Source organism: Astatotilapia calliptera, chromosome 11, assembly GCF_900246225.1.
Source record: "Astatotilapia calliptera chromosome 11, fAstCal1.2, whole genome shotgun sequence".
Lineage (NCBI taxonomy): Eukaryota > Metazoa > Chordata > Actinopteri > Cichliformes > Cichlidae > Astatotilapia > Astatotilapia calliptera.
In genome coordinates this window covers 4655338-4670038 of record NC_039312.1, presented here as the reverse complement: position 1 = coordinate 4670038, position 14701 = coordinate 4655338, and the positions used below count along the sequence as shown (strand labels likewise).

Genomic DNA, 14701 nt, shown 5'->3' with positions numbered 1-14701 from the left:
AGAAGTCATTTCTCAATATTTACCATCTACATACATTTTTCTATATTTTCACTACCTAAACATTTTTGGTACAGTATAAATTATGCTATACTATAATTTGCTATTACCGTTAAAACTACAGCTACAAATGTTACTCCCTTGTTTGTTTAAAATGACACTAGAAATGATGGGAGATTACATTGGAAGTCAAGGGCTGCATTATGAAGCACTACCAGAGCAAGCTAGGCTAACACACAGCTGTCACTCAAGCTAACCAGTGTTTTTTTCTGCATGTATCTTTAATAAAGGACCTATTATCTGAATAAGCTTTAGGTGATGAGTGTCAATTCCCCATTTTAAATTTATTTATGTACAGTGAGAGAGTGGAAACACGAATTCAGAAAGACCAGAGTTGAAGAAAGCGGCACTTGTAGCTGTTCAAATTCCCATTTAATCTCAAAGCACTTAGTAAATGTCTACATAGCTATGTATATTTCCATATCAACTAGATGCTTTGATGTAGTGGTTAGCAGAATGATGCGGTGAAATATATGATAAGTGATGCAGTCTCATATAACCACGTGCAGCCCTGCTGCTTATCCTCAAATACAGGAAGTTAGGAGGTTGGGGTAAAATCCCGCAGACAGGAAACTGGAGGGCTAGGATTGGGACTATGTGCAGAAACGCTGACTCTACAGACCCACACTTCCTGTTTTGACATGTGGAAGTTCCCTCAGTTTTAGTATTTTAAAACAGGACCCAGCCGGGCATGGCCCATTCCCTGCAGGGCTATTTATGCCAGGCCTGGTATTGTCCTCAGCTTTCTGCTGTTTAGATCTCCTGCTGTGGAGCTGGTATAAATACCACACATTTTCCTGGACTGCATACAGCTGAAGCACAGAGTTGAAAACAGAAATAAAAAGAGGTGGAGTACCTTCTAAACATCAAGACATCACAGAGTGGAAAAGGTCCTATTTCATGCTCCATTACTGATTTGGCTCTTGTACACTTGTCCTTTTTCTGTGAATGATACATGGGGACTACACGTGCGGTCTACATGAGGCGGGGCCTGTTTTCCTTCTCTGGACCTTTGAAAAGCTATGAGAAGAATTTCATCTGAGAGGAGATTTCAAAAGAGACTGCAACCAGAGCTTCAGTCTCACTTTCCTCTTGCTGTCTGGGGCCCGCAGTTAAAATCCCGATATATTCAATCTAAGTGCTGGAAAGTGGTTTACGACAGTTTCCTTTTCAGATTATCTGTCTGAAACCTTTGTGGCCTGAAGGTTAGCAGAAACCCCGTGGCTGGCTACGCTGTCTGGGATCTGCTATCTCCAGACAAACATCTCCATGTTTGGCGTTTGAGAGATTTCAGACTCTCGAGAGAAGTATAACATGAAACTGATCCCACACTGATGCAAAACAAACTACATTGCAAGAAATGAACCTGTGTAAACTCTAATGAACCACACTGTCATCGAAACAAAATCTCCTCTCCACAGAAACAAAGAATCCGCCCATCTCTAGAGAAAGTTGTGGGCTGAATTCCTGTGGCAGGTTTGTGGCTAGCACTTGGGGTGCTGTGAAGTTTAATGTCAGTGCTGTTAGTAGTACTTTGATTGGGGGGGGGGTGTTACAAGTTGAAATAGCAGATTCCCTCCAAATGAATACCTGAAACTTAAAAGAAAGAAGCAGTCAGTCCTATCTTCATGTCTGTTCTCATTTGATTGGTTTGTTTGGAATTACTGTATTCTTCAGCTCTTTGTCTGTTTAGTCTTATTTGACTTGTCTTTTACTGTTATTGCTCTTTATCTGCGTTATTTTTATTTTAATGGGTAATTTAGTATCTGACCGGAGATGACACACTTAGTTATCTTGAAATGTTTACACTCAGCTGCCAGTTTATGTAAGATACACTTAGCTAAAAATAACTAAAAGCTATTTAGAGAATTTAGAGAAAAACAAAAGAAAAAAAGCCACCAACAGAGATGTTATAGTAATATAAAATAGTATATTGCACAGCTATGACATCAAAATTATGTGGCGCATGGACCTGGGTCCTTTGAGGGTGTCCTGTGGGAGTCTGTTGGTTGTAAGGCTTAAGTGGGTCAAGCTCATTCTCCTGCACCTGGTGCATTTATTGTTCACCCAACCATCCATTTCCTACTGATTATACATCCGTTTAAAATGAGATTCCAATGCAAGGATGCTTCATTGAATTAAACACCTGTTGCTTCAACTCTTCTCTTCTTGTGTGTCTCTCTCCCCCTCCTTACTTTGCATCTCTGATAAGAGGGAGTAAGACATGAGAAGAGGATGAGAGGAAAGGGAGGACGTGCAAACTAAGAAATGAGAAAAGGGGTATATCTTAAGATTTCCACTTCCTGTGGAAATGTTGAAGAAAATATCCTGCTAGGGAACATGGCGTACCCCTGTTGTTGCCAGAGGTACAGCAACAGTTAGAGGGGTGTTAACTGTTAAAGAAAGCAGCACACATGTATCCAAGATTTCCCAGTAGAAAATTGCATTGTAATAAAATTGTAAATATTCTTCACCGTACGTGTAATAATTTTAAAATTAGTCACAAACTAAGTCCTACACACTCAGTGTCGAGAAATTCTTCAATCTAAACATCATCAGGGCAGGATTGTTCTTAAGGGCTAACCACGTTACTTTTAGCTAAACGGGTCGAATGAACTGGCAACTGAGATTACAATAACCCTACAGTAATTACAGAGAGTGGTCTCAGTCTTGTCTAAGGTAAAAAGTGAGCGTATTTCCAAAATGTTGATCATTAACTTCTGTGTTCTTTTAGCTTTTTATCAACCCCTCACCAGCTGCTGCTAATGGCAGTGTCCCTACATGGCCCACAAGGCTTTTGCTTGGCATGGTGCAAACCTTTCTCCCTGCTCCATTTACTCTGCATAACCCTCAGCTCAGACTGAACATGCGGGCCCTGCTGCGCCCTGCAGGCTAATTCAGGATAAGTAAATAAAATGCTCAGAGACCCACGGAGAATGTACTATAAGTGACCACAACAACAATGCCAGAGCAGGGTAGTATTTCGATCCACCATTCTGACCCCTGTTGTTGCGGTGGAGACAGAGGAAATACACACACACACACACACACACACACGCTCACACACACACTCCCAGATTGAGACATGGAAACAGGATGAGATGAGGGCATCTGTCTAAGACCTCCATTTCTGTTCCACTGTCTCCAGGTGACTCTCTTTACTCTGAAGAAACACACACACTCTGTGTAGACAGAGGAAATAAACACACACACACACACACATACACACACTCTGTGTAGACAGAGGAAATAAACACACACACACACACTGGAATGTGACTGTCTCATTCTAAATATCTCAGACTGTCTAGAAAAGCCCAAGAGACAGAGGGAACAACATAAACCACAGAGAGTCCCTCTCTACTCTAAGGAGACTGGAATAAAACACACAAAAACAAATTTGTGTGAGCTGTACTTCATTAAAAGGTCCTCTCTAAGATTTAAAGTCTATAGTACAATCTAATTTTGCAAGGTGAGAATTACTGATAGAAAGATTTTTGATCAAAGTGGCATTAATACCGGACTCACACACCCTCATGTGCATAAGAGCGAAATGATTCCCTTCCAGCACTGAAACAAAACTGGTGGTATCAAAACTCCCTTTCCTAATTGTGTGCGTGTTTAGCTACTGTAAGGTAGTAGTGTGTTGTTGTGTTGTTGCCCTACAGATTGTTCCTTGTCCTCGATTCTCGTGATCTTCCACTGACATTTGAATTGGTGGCTTAAGAATTGCCTTTCTGTTCTTTACTGATGATTTGGTACTATTCATTATACAGCATGCAGCCAAATGTGAAACAGCTCGGTTGTGTGTCACCGGTTCCCTGTTTAGGCCACGAATATCTGATTGCTTGGACTGCAGTTCATTGCTTGGTGGATTAGGAGTTTCTATTTCTATTTTTTTCAACTGGCAGAAAAAGCAAGACAAGACCAGAACAAGTTTCAGGGATCTAACTGTAACCCTTACACTAAAACCACATTCTGAGCCTCAAAAATAAATTAAAACACACACACACACACACACACACACACACACACACACACACACACACACACACACACACACACACACACACACACACACACACACACACACACACAGCTGAAGCAGGTACAGTAACCACTCCAGCTCTCTCCCCCTGATTTCCTGCCCAAAGAAGGGCAACCGCACGGTTCAGATTGTCTCCCTCACACATCAGACATTCCTCAAATTCCTGCTGCTAAAGCTGAAGGTTGAGGTGCAGTGCAACAGATGAGGCCATCAGCCTCCTTGCTGCCCCCATCAAAAACAAAAGCCTAACAGTAAACAGTAGTCCTGAAACTACTGTCTACACTATGTAGGTCTCACACACACACGGTAGCAGTTTCAAGCAGCTTTCAACACATTGGCCTTCAAACGTATTGCGTGAAGTCAGCTGATTAAAGTGACCTTTTCCTTTTCTTTTAGTAATTGTGACGTATAGGAAATAGCCAAATACTTCCAGTTGTTTCATGACTGAAGGGACATGACCGGAAAGAAAGGAAGGTAGAAGATAAGCAGTCATTTTTATGACATTGCATTACACACGGCACAAACTGAGTTAGACCTCACACACACCTTCATTATGTGACATGTTAACATCATTCTGCCCAACTGCTTCTCCTGCTGAGCTTGATCTGACAGGCCAAAACTCACAGAGCATGCTGTCACTGTAGAGTCATCTCAGTTGCTGAGACACTTCACCTGAGCAGATTTGTTTTATTCTGAGAGTGAGTGTGCGCTTATGTGTTACATTACATCATACTTCCCACAGCTTGGTAATTACTGAACACGTTTGTGTGTTTACATGTGTGTGCAGTGTGCACTGTGTGCACTGACCTCCAATAGCTTCACACCTTGACGTCATCTCCCACAGGACCAGAGCCATGGAGTAAATGTCAGTCTGCTTGAAAGACTCGATGTTCTCCAGATTTAGTCGGGCCTCCAGCACCTCTGGTGCCATATAGCGCGCAGTGCCCACCTGCCCAACAAAGGCAGCAAACAGGGGTTAACACACAAACAGGCACACCCAAGCATTAAACAGATTATCACCTTATCACTACACTGTCTCTCAAAGCCTGATTAATGGTGCTGGTGCAATAAATCAAAGCACTGGCTCAGTGGCAGAAGACCTGACTCACTCCTCGCTTCATTCAGAAACAGGTAAGAAAAAGAAATGACATTTGACATCATAAAACAGAGAGATTCTAGTCTAGCCATTCATCTGTTTGATGTGCGCTGTTAAATTACACATAGTAGCTACTGCACTGTTTGCTCCAGACAACTTTCAATGTTGCTGTTATGCTGCAGTGTTTCTGTATACTCCAGATGCATTTCTTCACAGCCAGACATGGAACAATATATATTTTTTGCAAGTCTGCAGAGTCCTACATTTAATAGTCAACCTCCAAGCCAAGATCAACAAGTTGTCAAAGTTTTAACTAAAAGCAGATATAGAAAATTAAGTCTCAGCTGAAGACAAACTCAATTCAAGGTCACGTCCAGAATAAAGATCTTTAGCCTCACGTTAAATCACAAGTCAAGACAATCAATGACTTCCAAGTCAAAATCACAAATTCCTGTCAGGAGAAATCAGTTTGAGTTCAAACCAAACAAGATTAAAGTCCAATGTTGAATTATTTAAGTATTATTTCAAGTCTCAGCTTAAACTCAGTGGCTTAGGTGAATATTTAGAACATACTCTCTCCCAGTTTTTACTGAAAGTAGAGGGATACCATTCTCATCAAGTCGCTGCACGTCAAATCTAATAGTTTGCACGTCTTTGCAACTGTATGCTTGCAAATCTTGGGACTCTTTTGATTTTGTAAAGTAGAGTTTGGAGTCATCATGGACTGTAATGGAAACGTATAAGCTGAAAGTGAAAGTGGAACAGTTTTCTGCCTTTAAAAGTGACGTTTGTGCGTCAATCAAAGTCAATTAGCATAACCGTTTTGCATTCCATCTACTTTCCCACGAGTAAAACGGTGGCTTGTACTGTTCCACAGTAACCCAAGCAGTAATCCAAATGGCTTTGAGTTTAGATGTGCAAACTGGTCAAATAAGCTAGCTGACTGTATATGCAAATTCATTCTTGCAATGCTAATGCAAGACTTATGTCCTTTCCACCACAGGTACTCTGTCAGTTCAACAGCTTTGTAGTGCATTTACATGCATTTGTTCCATTAGTGCTTACCATGAGCATTTTCCAAATCTGTCTTTTCACTGCTGCTTTAATAACCATAAAACATCTGAGATTTACATAACATCAAATTTCCCATGTGCTGTATATGCAAAAATACTGCTGACATGGTTTTGCGAGTGGTTGCACGAGTTGCATTTTTATGCAAAGAAAAGTTCGACCACACGCGCACACATGATTGAAAAGAATTTACACCGAAACCTAAGCTCAGGATAATATCTGACAGAGACACACACACACAGTCACGGAAGTTATAATTACAACCTACTAGCTGGGAATTTCCAACTTTTAATTGTGAGTGGAACCAATAGTGACATTGAACAATCATACTTCGGCCTACGCATGAGCTGAGGTTAAAACCCCCCCAAAAAGGAAGAAAAGATTGAACAGCCAGGATTTTGTTGTGGTTGCACTCACTGCACCTCTTCCTTCATCACTTGATTACTGATCAGTCTGTCAGTTTTCTTTTGTCAGCAAACAATCAAACACATTCTCAGGAGAAGTAGGAGGAAGGCAAAACAAACACAACCCGCTCATCAGATATGGTGAGATATGACAGCTACAAATCTATTACCGCAGATATTTGCAGGTTATGCTTTTGATATCTCTTGGCAGTTGTGTTTAAAGACCATTTGTTAAAAAGAGGAATCCATAATGATATTTAACCTGTCCACTGTTGGCAAGTTCATCCACTGACAGGCTGCTGTCCAGACAGAGTCCCAGGCCAAAGTCACAAACACAGCACGTCCCGTCGTTTTTCACCAGGATGTTGGAGCTCTTCAGGTCTCGGTGGACTATCGGCACCTAGGAGAATAACAGACACTTGATCGTCCAAATGAATAAAAATAATAAGCATGAAAGCAGAGATCAAAATGGTAAAGAGATAATACGATGTATGTAGCCTGAGTTACAGGATGTTGATCTGTTGACTTTTCCCCTAGTGTCACCAGGCATTAAGCATTGTGTCCTGTGTCTTTTAGAAAACCTTAATCTAGCTGTAATTTGTTGCTGAGAAAGTCCCTCTTGGCTTTACATTTGACATTTTTACTTAATTCTAAGAGTGCTACAGGTTTGGGCTGCTGTGAGGACCTCCCTTCATCTCACTCCCTGCATGTTATTCACTGTTATTTGCTCCCTCCTGTACTTTGTATTTTTTTTCTGTTTGTTTAAAGGGAGTTCTTCCTGTCAGAGATTATGAGTTTTTTTTGTACCGTGTAGGATCTGTACTTTCTACACTGCATAAACTAAATTTAACTGAACTGAATTAATGCCATCGTCTCACTATAACAATTCGATGTATCCAGTTAATATTTGCTAAAAACTTGATGGACAGCAGTACTCATAACAGGTGAATACAGGCTGAAGTGTTTTTATTGGAACAAGTGTCATCTGAATGCTGCTAACGTGGCTAATAGCAGTCACATGGATGGATTGCTGCCCTACTGCTAAATATGACTTGTGATCTTTAACCTTAGGGCTTCCACAGGGGAGGCGATCACTGTGGAGGTGGGCAACACCCCGTGCCAGAGAGCTGCTGAACACCTGCAGCTCCTGCCAGCTGATCACGTGATGTGTCAGGTACTCCTAGAAGACAGAGATGTGACAGTGTATTAGCATTTTGAGAAGTTACAAACCTAAGTAATACCACTTTCATATTCCGGACACTTGTGCACTCACCTGTAGGTTTCCTTTGGGGTGGAAGGCCGTGATCAGCCAGTACTGTTTCTCCACCTTCCGCTCCTCAGCTGTCAGGAAGTGGAGGATATTCTCATGTCGGAGGTCTGTGTTGGAGAAAATGTCCTTCTCGTTCTTCCAGGAGGCGTACTCTTCGTAGGGGAAGATCTTTACAGCTACTGTTTCAAACTGATTCCACGTAGTCTGCTTCAATTTAGCCTTGTATACCTGAGCAAAGCGACCCTTTCCCACCTGGGACACAAGCAAAAGTTAAGATTAGAGTTTGAAGCAGCACAGCTCCACATATGTATCAAATATGTTTGCATACCAGCAGATCCAGCTCTATAGGCAGCGGCTCTGTGTTGTGGTTCAGACTGTTGGCATGAGTCGAGCTGCTGTCGGACTTATCGTCATCTGTCATGATGGCGCAGGCGTCACTGCAGTCCAGCCCACCGGCTATTGGCTTACGCTTAAAGTTAAAGCTGCTCTCCCATTGGCGGTTGGGACGCCTCTGCCGATGGATTCTGCACCAGTAGAACATTCCAAAAAACGCGATCACCATCACCAGCAGGGGCAGCATGCTCACCAGAACTGCAGATATCAAAGAGTGGTTGGACTCCAGTGGATCTGGAGTTGGATCCACAGCTGGGGAGAGAAGATGAAAAACATGAAAAAAGTGTGAGCATGAGATGCGTAAGCTAATGAGTCCCAACTGAGAAAGAAGACGCACAACGATAACATAAGGTTGTGTGACATCAGAAATGGAAATGTATCGAGATAGTAGCAGAACGCAAAAATTCCCCATGTAAGAGCTAAACTGCTCGTGGGTGGACTTTGAACTGAATCATGAAAGTCAGCTATGAGGATACGTTAAGAATATTGTTAAAAAATGACTCACCATCATTTGCTGTCATGTTATTAAAACAAAAAAAAATTCTCCCTGCTGCACAAAACGCCTTCAGGTTTGCTCAGAGTTTTCCTTAGCTATCTGAAGCTAAGGTGGGAAGATGTAGATATTTTTGAAACCGCCAACGTGAGTCAGAGCTCTGTTAAAGAATGAGCATAATAGTCTTCTCGGGACTGTCATGAAGCTATTAATGCAAAGTCAGTTTTTCAGTAGACTGTTTTATGATGCTGATGTGATTCTAGTTGGTATTGTTGATTTGGTGAGATGCATTAACAACCTACAGTGATCAGTGGATTCTGGAAAAGTAACTTTTGCATTTGAACAGCTTGTACTTACAGCTCATGTTAGTTTCACACAACTTTTTCGGCACCTATTACTAATTAGTAGATCTTTCTTTAAAATGAAGCCGGGGTCGACCTTTGCTGAAAAGGACACGCAGGCTAGTTTCTGTGCTCTGTGCGGTGGATGCAACAGCAGCACACGTCAGTTTCCTCCCACTGCCACCACACTGAGGACACCACAGGGAAATCATTCACCCTGCACTATAAAAACATCATTGTGTTCCCCACTCCACAGACAGCTTGAAATCTTTTACTGTCCATCATAACAAGAAGTGCAAGTTTGAACCTTTTGGTTTCTGATCTTTTCAGGGACCTAACTGTGCAGTCAGAAGGTTCACAGTTTGAGCAGGCTTTATAGCTTTGTGAGCTATAGCATTAACTCCATCCACTGACTCTGACTGCCAGCTGGGACAGAATGGCAGCCAAGCCTCGGAGCTCCAGCGGCAGTGAAAGAACAGTCAAACGCTTGTCTGTCTTGCGTTGGCCTGGCCTGGACTGATCTGCTCTAGCCGGGCACCTTTTCAAAGAGTGTCTCACTCATAGTCCCAAGGGAACATTACCCTCCTGAGCAAAGCTGCCACATTGGCGAGCTGAAGGAGGTCAGGCCAAGGACTGACCATTGAAGAAAATGCTCCACCCTACATCTACTTTGCAGTAAGATTTTCCACTTACAGTACATGTATTAGTGAGCACTATAGAGGCTCAAAGTATACAAAGCAAACATCAGCATATAGAGCAAAAATAAAAACTTCGAGCTTTGATACTCTGTGAATTCTTCTGTATATCATAGACTGAATGTAATCACTGACTATGTATAAAATGTAGACTCAGCCACACATGACTGAATCTAACTGTTGTGAAGTCTGCTCAGTGTTTTGTCTGACAACCAAGATTTCGAAGATACTGCATGTCCATCTAAGCATAAACTTTATTGCCCTTTTAGGCTCTACTGGGGACCATCATTTACACACAGAACGCACTGTTGTGTTCAGTAATACTTGAAACTGGGTAATAAACTTATCAGGAAAGTATGTACTGAGGTCATAGAACAAGGGAGCTGAAACTTCTGTTAAACCAGACACTAACTGACTACCCCTACTGGCCATGAATAAGAATGGTTCCACATCTGGAAAGCAGAGAACTGTTGTCCATTTAAATACAGTTAAATGCACTATGCAATGGCCTTTTTAGCAAGCTACCTAGCTACAACTATTGTTTATTACAATCCAAATTCCAAAAAAGTTGGGATGCTGTATAAATGTAAATAGAAAGAAAATGCAATTATTTGAAAACATTTATTCACATATCAAATGTTCAAAATGAGAAAATTAACCATTTTTTTTTACTAATGTCTCAAAAAAGTTAGGAATTGCCCATGTTGACCACTCTGTAGCATCCCGTCTTGTTTGGCTGCACCTCACTGAGCCTGGTTCTGCTGGAAGTTTCTTCAAAGTATGTTTTTTTTCCCTCACTGTCGCCAAGTTGTCTGATTCTTGGGGTTTCCTCTATCTCTATAAAGTGCCCTGAAGTGACTGGCATTGTGATTTTGTGACATATAAATAGAAATGTATTGAATTGAACCAGTTGCTGGACTTTTGAGCATTTAGTGATGTCTATGGGTTCTAGACTTTAGGCTCCAAACATTTTCCATTCAAGTTTCTTTAAATTTATGTTATGAATGTTGAAACTCTAAAAATGCTAGCCTTAAGGAGTTTATGTAATTTTTTGTAATTAACTGAATTAAAGCCAAGTGCACAAAGCCACTTCAATCACACATTAATAGTTTGACCTAAGAGCCACTGTGGTGGTGCACAAAGGCAAAACTACACTGTTCCAAAAAATAGTAATGTCAAAGTACTTTACTGTGTAGTTTACAGTTGTGTACTGTTTTTCTAGAATATCATTACATTTACATAAGTAGACTGTGATCTGACACGTCAAATGTAAAATAACATAACATCACTGTAAATGTAATAAAACACAATTTACTTGTTTGTTAAATATATTTTGTTGTACATATGCATATTTAGATCGTAAAAATACATCCAGGAATGTCTCCCATCATGCCTTGGGACATGTGCTGCTGTTTAGATGTTCTTGTTCTATTGTTTATGGTTACGTTACTTTTAACTGTTATCTTGAATGTTGTGTTTACGCCGTGGTGCAGCGTCACTGACAGTTGTTGTTTTGTAGAGAGAGTGCTGTACCATGAGTGACTTCTGTTGTGCAGTTGTTGATCCTTGAGGCACATTGTAGCACAGCAAGTGTTTTAATAAGGAGCTCCCCCTACCAGCTTGGGGTTAAATAACAAGCTCAATCTCTCTCTGTGAGCTTCTTTGTTAAGATTTCTCTGCATGCCACAATGTAAAACATTGAACGGACACGCTGTGCTAATTATATATTTTGAAAAAGAAATGTAGAGGTAGGAATTGCAATTAATATAAATAACATGACGCTAAGCATCGGCCAATGAATGTGAACTAACAACAAGGTCGCGGGTAACGCTGCGACCAGAGGAAAAAAACCCTAATATGAAGGTATTTTAATGCATTTTACAGTAATGTTCTGTTCTTCTAGAATATCATTAAAGTTACGTAAATAGACTTTGACTTCACATTTTGAATGTAAAATGTTAAATCACTGTAATGTAATACAACATGATTGTCATGATTATTAAATGTATCTGTCTGTACATATGCATATTTAGATTGTTAAAATACATTCACAAATGTATCATGATCTCACAAATATCTGTCCGTTATTTGAAAGATTGAACTGTTGAATTCAAATGTAATGCTATGGAAAAGTATATAACATGATCCCTATAAGCTTGTGTTACAGCACATAAGTATTATTATCGCTGCTAGTTAGGCCGTTCGTGGCTCAAGAGTTGGCAGTTTGCCTTCTGATCAGAAGGTTGCCGGTTCGCGCCCCGGCTCGGACGCTCTCCGTCGTTGTGTCCGTGGTCAAGACTCTTCACCTACCGCCTACTAGTGATGGCCAAAGGGGCCGATGGTGCGATATGGCAGCCTCGCCTCTGTCCCAGGGCATGCAATCAATTATTATTTAAACCAACTGTTAACTGTATATTTCTGTACATTTACGTATTATGATTCATATTTCCACATTCATTCACCTTGTTTATAGGTAATTTCATCGTTTGATCGCGTAAAAATGTTCCTAATTTAATGTCTAAAAGCACTTGGAAAAGGCAGAATCCCATGTCAAATTAGCTCAACAAACTCTATTTTCATTACTGAAAATAACCGTATTTTTATGGGACAGTTATTTTCTGTTATTTTACGGTCATATTTTGGCGCCCCAGCTGCCGGAATATTACCGTTTTTTTTAAGATGTTTTTTTTCCTATTTATAGATGATTTCATTGTTTAATCACATTAACATATTCCTGATTTAATGTTTAGCGGCACTTGAAAAAGGCGAGATCCCATGTCAAATTAGCGCAACTAATTGTATTTTCATTACTGGAAATAACCGTATTTTTATGGGACAGTTATTTTCTGTTATTTCACGGTCATATTTTGGCGCCCCAGCTGCCGGAAGATTACCGTTGTTTTACGATGTTTTTTGTAACAGTGTATAAAACCCTTGTCTTTGTCCCAAGCATTGAAGAGGGAACTTGCCAAAGAAGACAAAGACAATAATAATGCTACAAAAATGCAAGCTTGCCATCTGTGAACCTGTAGTTAGTCTTAACGAGCTCACTTTGTTAGCTACAGATAGTAGATTACAGCTGTCTGCTGGAATGTCTGGTTTGGTTTCAGTTCAGTTCAGACAGACACTGATCTGATAGCCTACACTTCTGTATTTTGTCAGCTTTAGAGCTGCATAAACACACATATTATTTGTGATGTCGCCTAGCAAAAATGAAACCATTACATTAGATAAAAATGTAAGACTGTATTTGTCATGTCAACGCTCACTCTGATCTTTGTGACTTACGAACTGCTGGGCCCACATCACAGAGCGTCATTAACTGTCCGATTTAAACTGCCTGATGTGCTTTCTCTTCAGCAAAGTAAAAGAGGAACGAGTATTGTGTTCATTTTTGTGGTTGTGAGCATGTAGGTGTGTATTTGTGTATGTGGGCATACAGCACTAAAACTTTTTGAGATCACTTCGGGCAAAACCGCAGATGCAGTGAATCAAAAATACCCAACACAAGCTCATGCAGTGGTTTTTTTTTAGGCTTGAGACAACTTCAAAAGACCAGTAGTAAAGTTAGTTGCAAAATAAGCCAACCAGCCAGTCAGACATGGCATTTCTACTCAAATTCCTAGTGTCTGTACATGTGTGTATGCTTTAAGGGTTTTAAGACTGCTTAGAGGTTTTTGGGGTTTTAAGTTTATTTCCTTGTTGTCTTGCAGCCATGTTTGGAGTGTGTAAGGGTGTGTGTTTCAGGTAGAAACAGCCAATCACGCAGTGCCAAGACAAACTGGCAATTACAATCATGTTGCCTTTTCCAATCAGGATGCCAAAGTGTTCTCAGGCGGCGTTTAAAGAGGTTTGACACATAATTTGGCCAAATGCAGGCATCCCTGCCTCCGGCCTGTAATTACTCACATCATCAGTGTGTATTCATGTGTCAGGAAGTGAATTCTGGGATTACTGAACCTGCCATCTCTGAATCACACTTTTAATGCTTTGACCAATTGCTAATTACTTACTTGCTTACTACGCTTAGTGAAGTTACGAGCTGGATTTTAAAGAGGAACTATTTTCACTGGAAAAAAGACAGAGCCAGACATGATTTCATGTTTAAAACAGGTGATGGGTGGATAGATGGCAGCCATTATAAACAGAGTGTAAGCAGAAGCACACTTCCAACAGGGCTTCCACTGTGCCAGATTGTTTACTGTGCCAGCAAAACACTTTAAATATCAGTATTCATCCTGATTTGTTTGAACATTTCCATTCATAGCCCCTGATTTTGGTAATTATCTGGTCACGTAATGGAAAGCTGAGGGTTCAGATTTAAAAGTAAATGTGGTGTAAATTCTCCTCACCGCTCTCTGAAAGAAAGCTCCCAGCTTTGCCTGTTCCTAATGCATTTGCTGAACCAAGCATAACACAGGTATGGAGCCTATAACAGGTATCGAGTGAGGGATGATGTAATGTTTAACAAGTGATAGCTTTATGATGTCTAGACAAGGGAGTTTTGGCCGGAAACTGATAAGAGAGTGCTCCAGTAGGTTTATGATTGATACTGTAGCACCAGTGTTGGGGAGTAACTGTGACGTATTTAAAATACAAAATATGAGTAACCGTATAATAATAATGAACACTTTTATTGATCCCCGTGGGGAAATTCTTCGCTGCATTTAACCCATTCACTCAGTGAAGCAGTGGGCAGCCACCAGTGCAGCGCCCGGGGAGCAGCGTGTGGGGATGGTGCCTTGCTCAAGGGTACCTCAGGGTAGCCGTTCAGGGGATTCGAACCCCTGACCTTCCTAACATGGGGCAACCGCTTTACCTACTGAGCTATCC

The 14701-nt window shown here is 40.9% G+C and overlaps 1 protein-coding gene across 2 annotated transcripts in view; it reads right to left on the bottom strand.

The window, feature by feature from the left end:
* The window catches only part of tgfbr2b (transforming growth factor beta receptor 2b), a 42355-nt gene that overhangs the window by 4086 nt on the left and 23568 nt on the right, over nucleotides 1–14701 (bottom strand). For both annotated transcript variants that reach the window (XM_026183942.1, XM_026183943.1), the window contains 5 exons: nucleotides 8275–8591; nucleotides 7950–8198; nucleotides 7743–7856; nucleotides 6939–7076; nucleotides 4913–5054 (listed from right to left, as the gene is read on the bottom strand). In XM_026183942.1, coding sequence (XP_026039727.1) covers nucleotides 4913–5054; nucleotides 6939–7076; nucleotides 7743–7856; nucleotides 7950–8198; nucleotides 8275–8591 — 960 coding nt within the window. The remainder of the gene's footprint in view (nucleotides 1–4912; nucleotides 5055–6938; nucleotides 7077–7742; nucleotides 7857–7949; nucleotides 8199–8274; nucleotides 8592–14701) is intronic.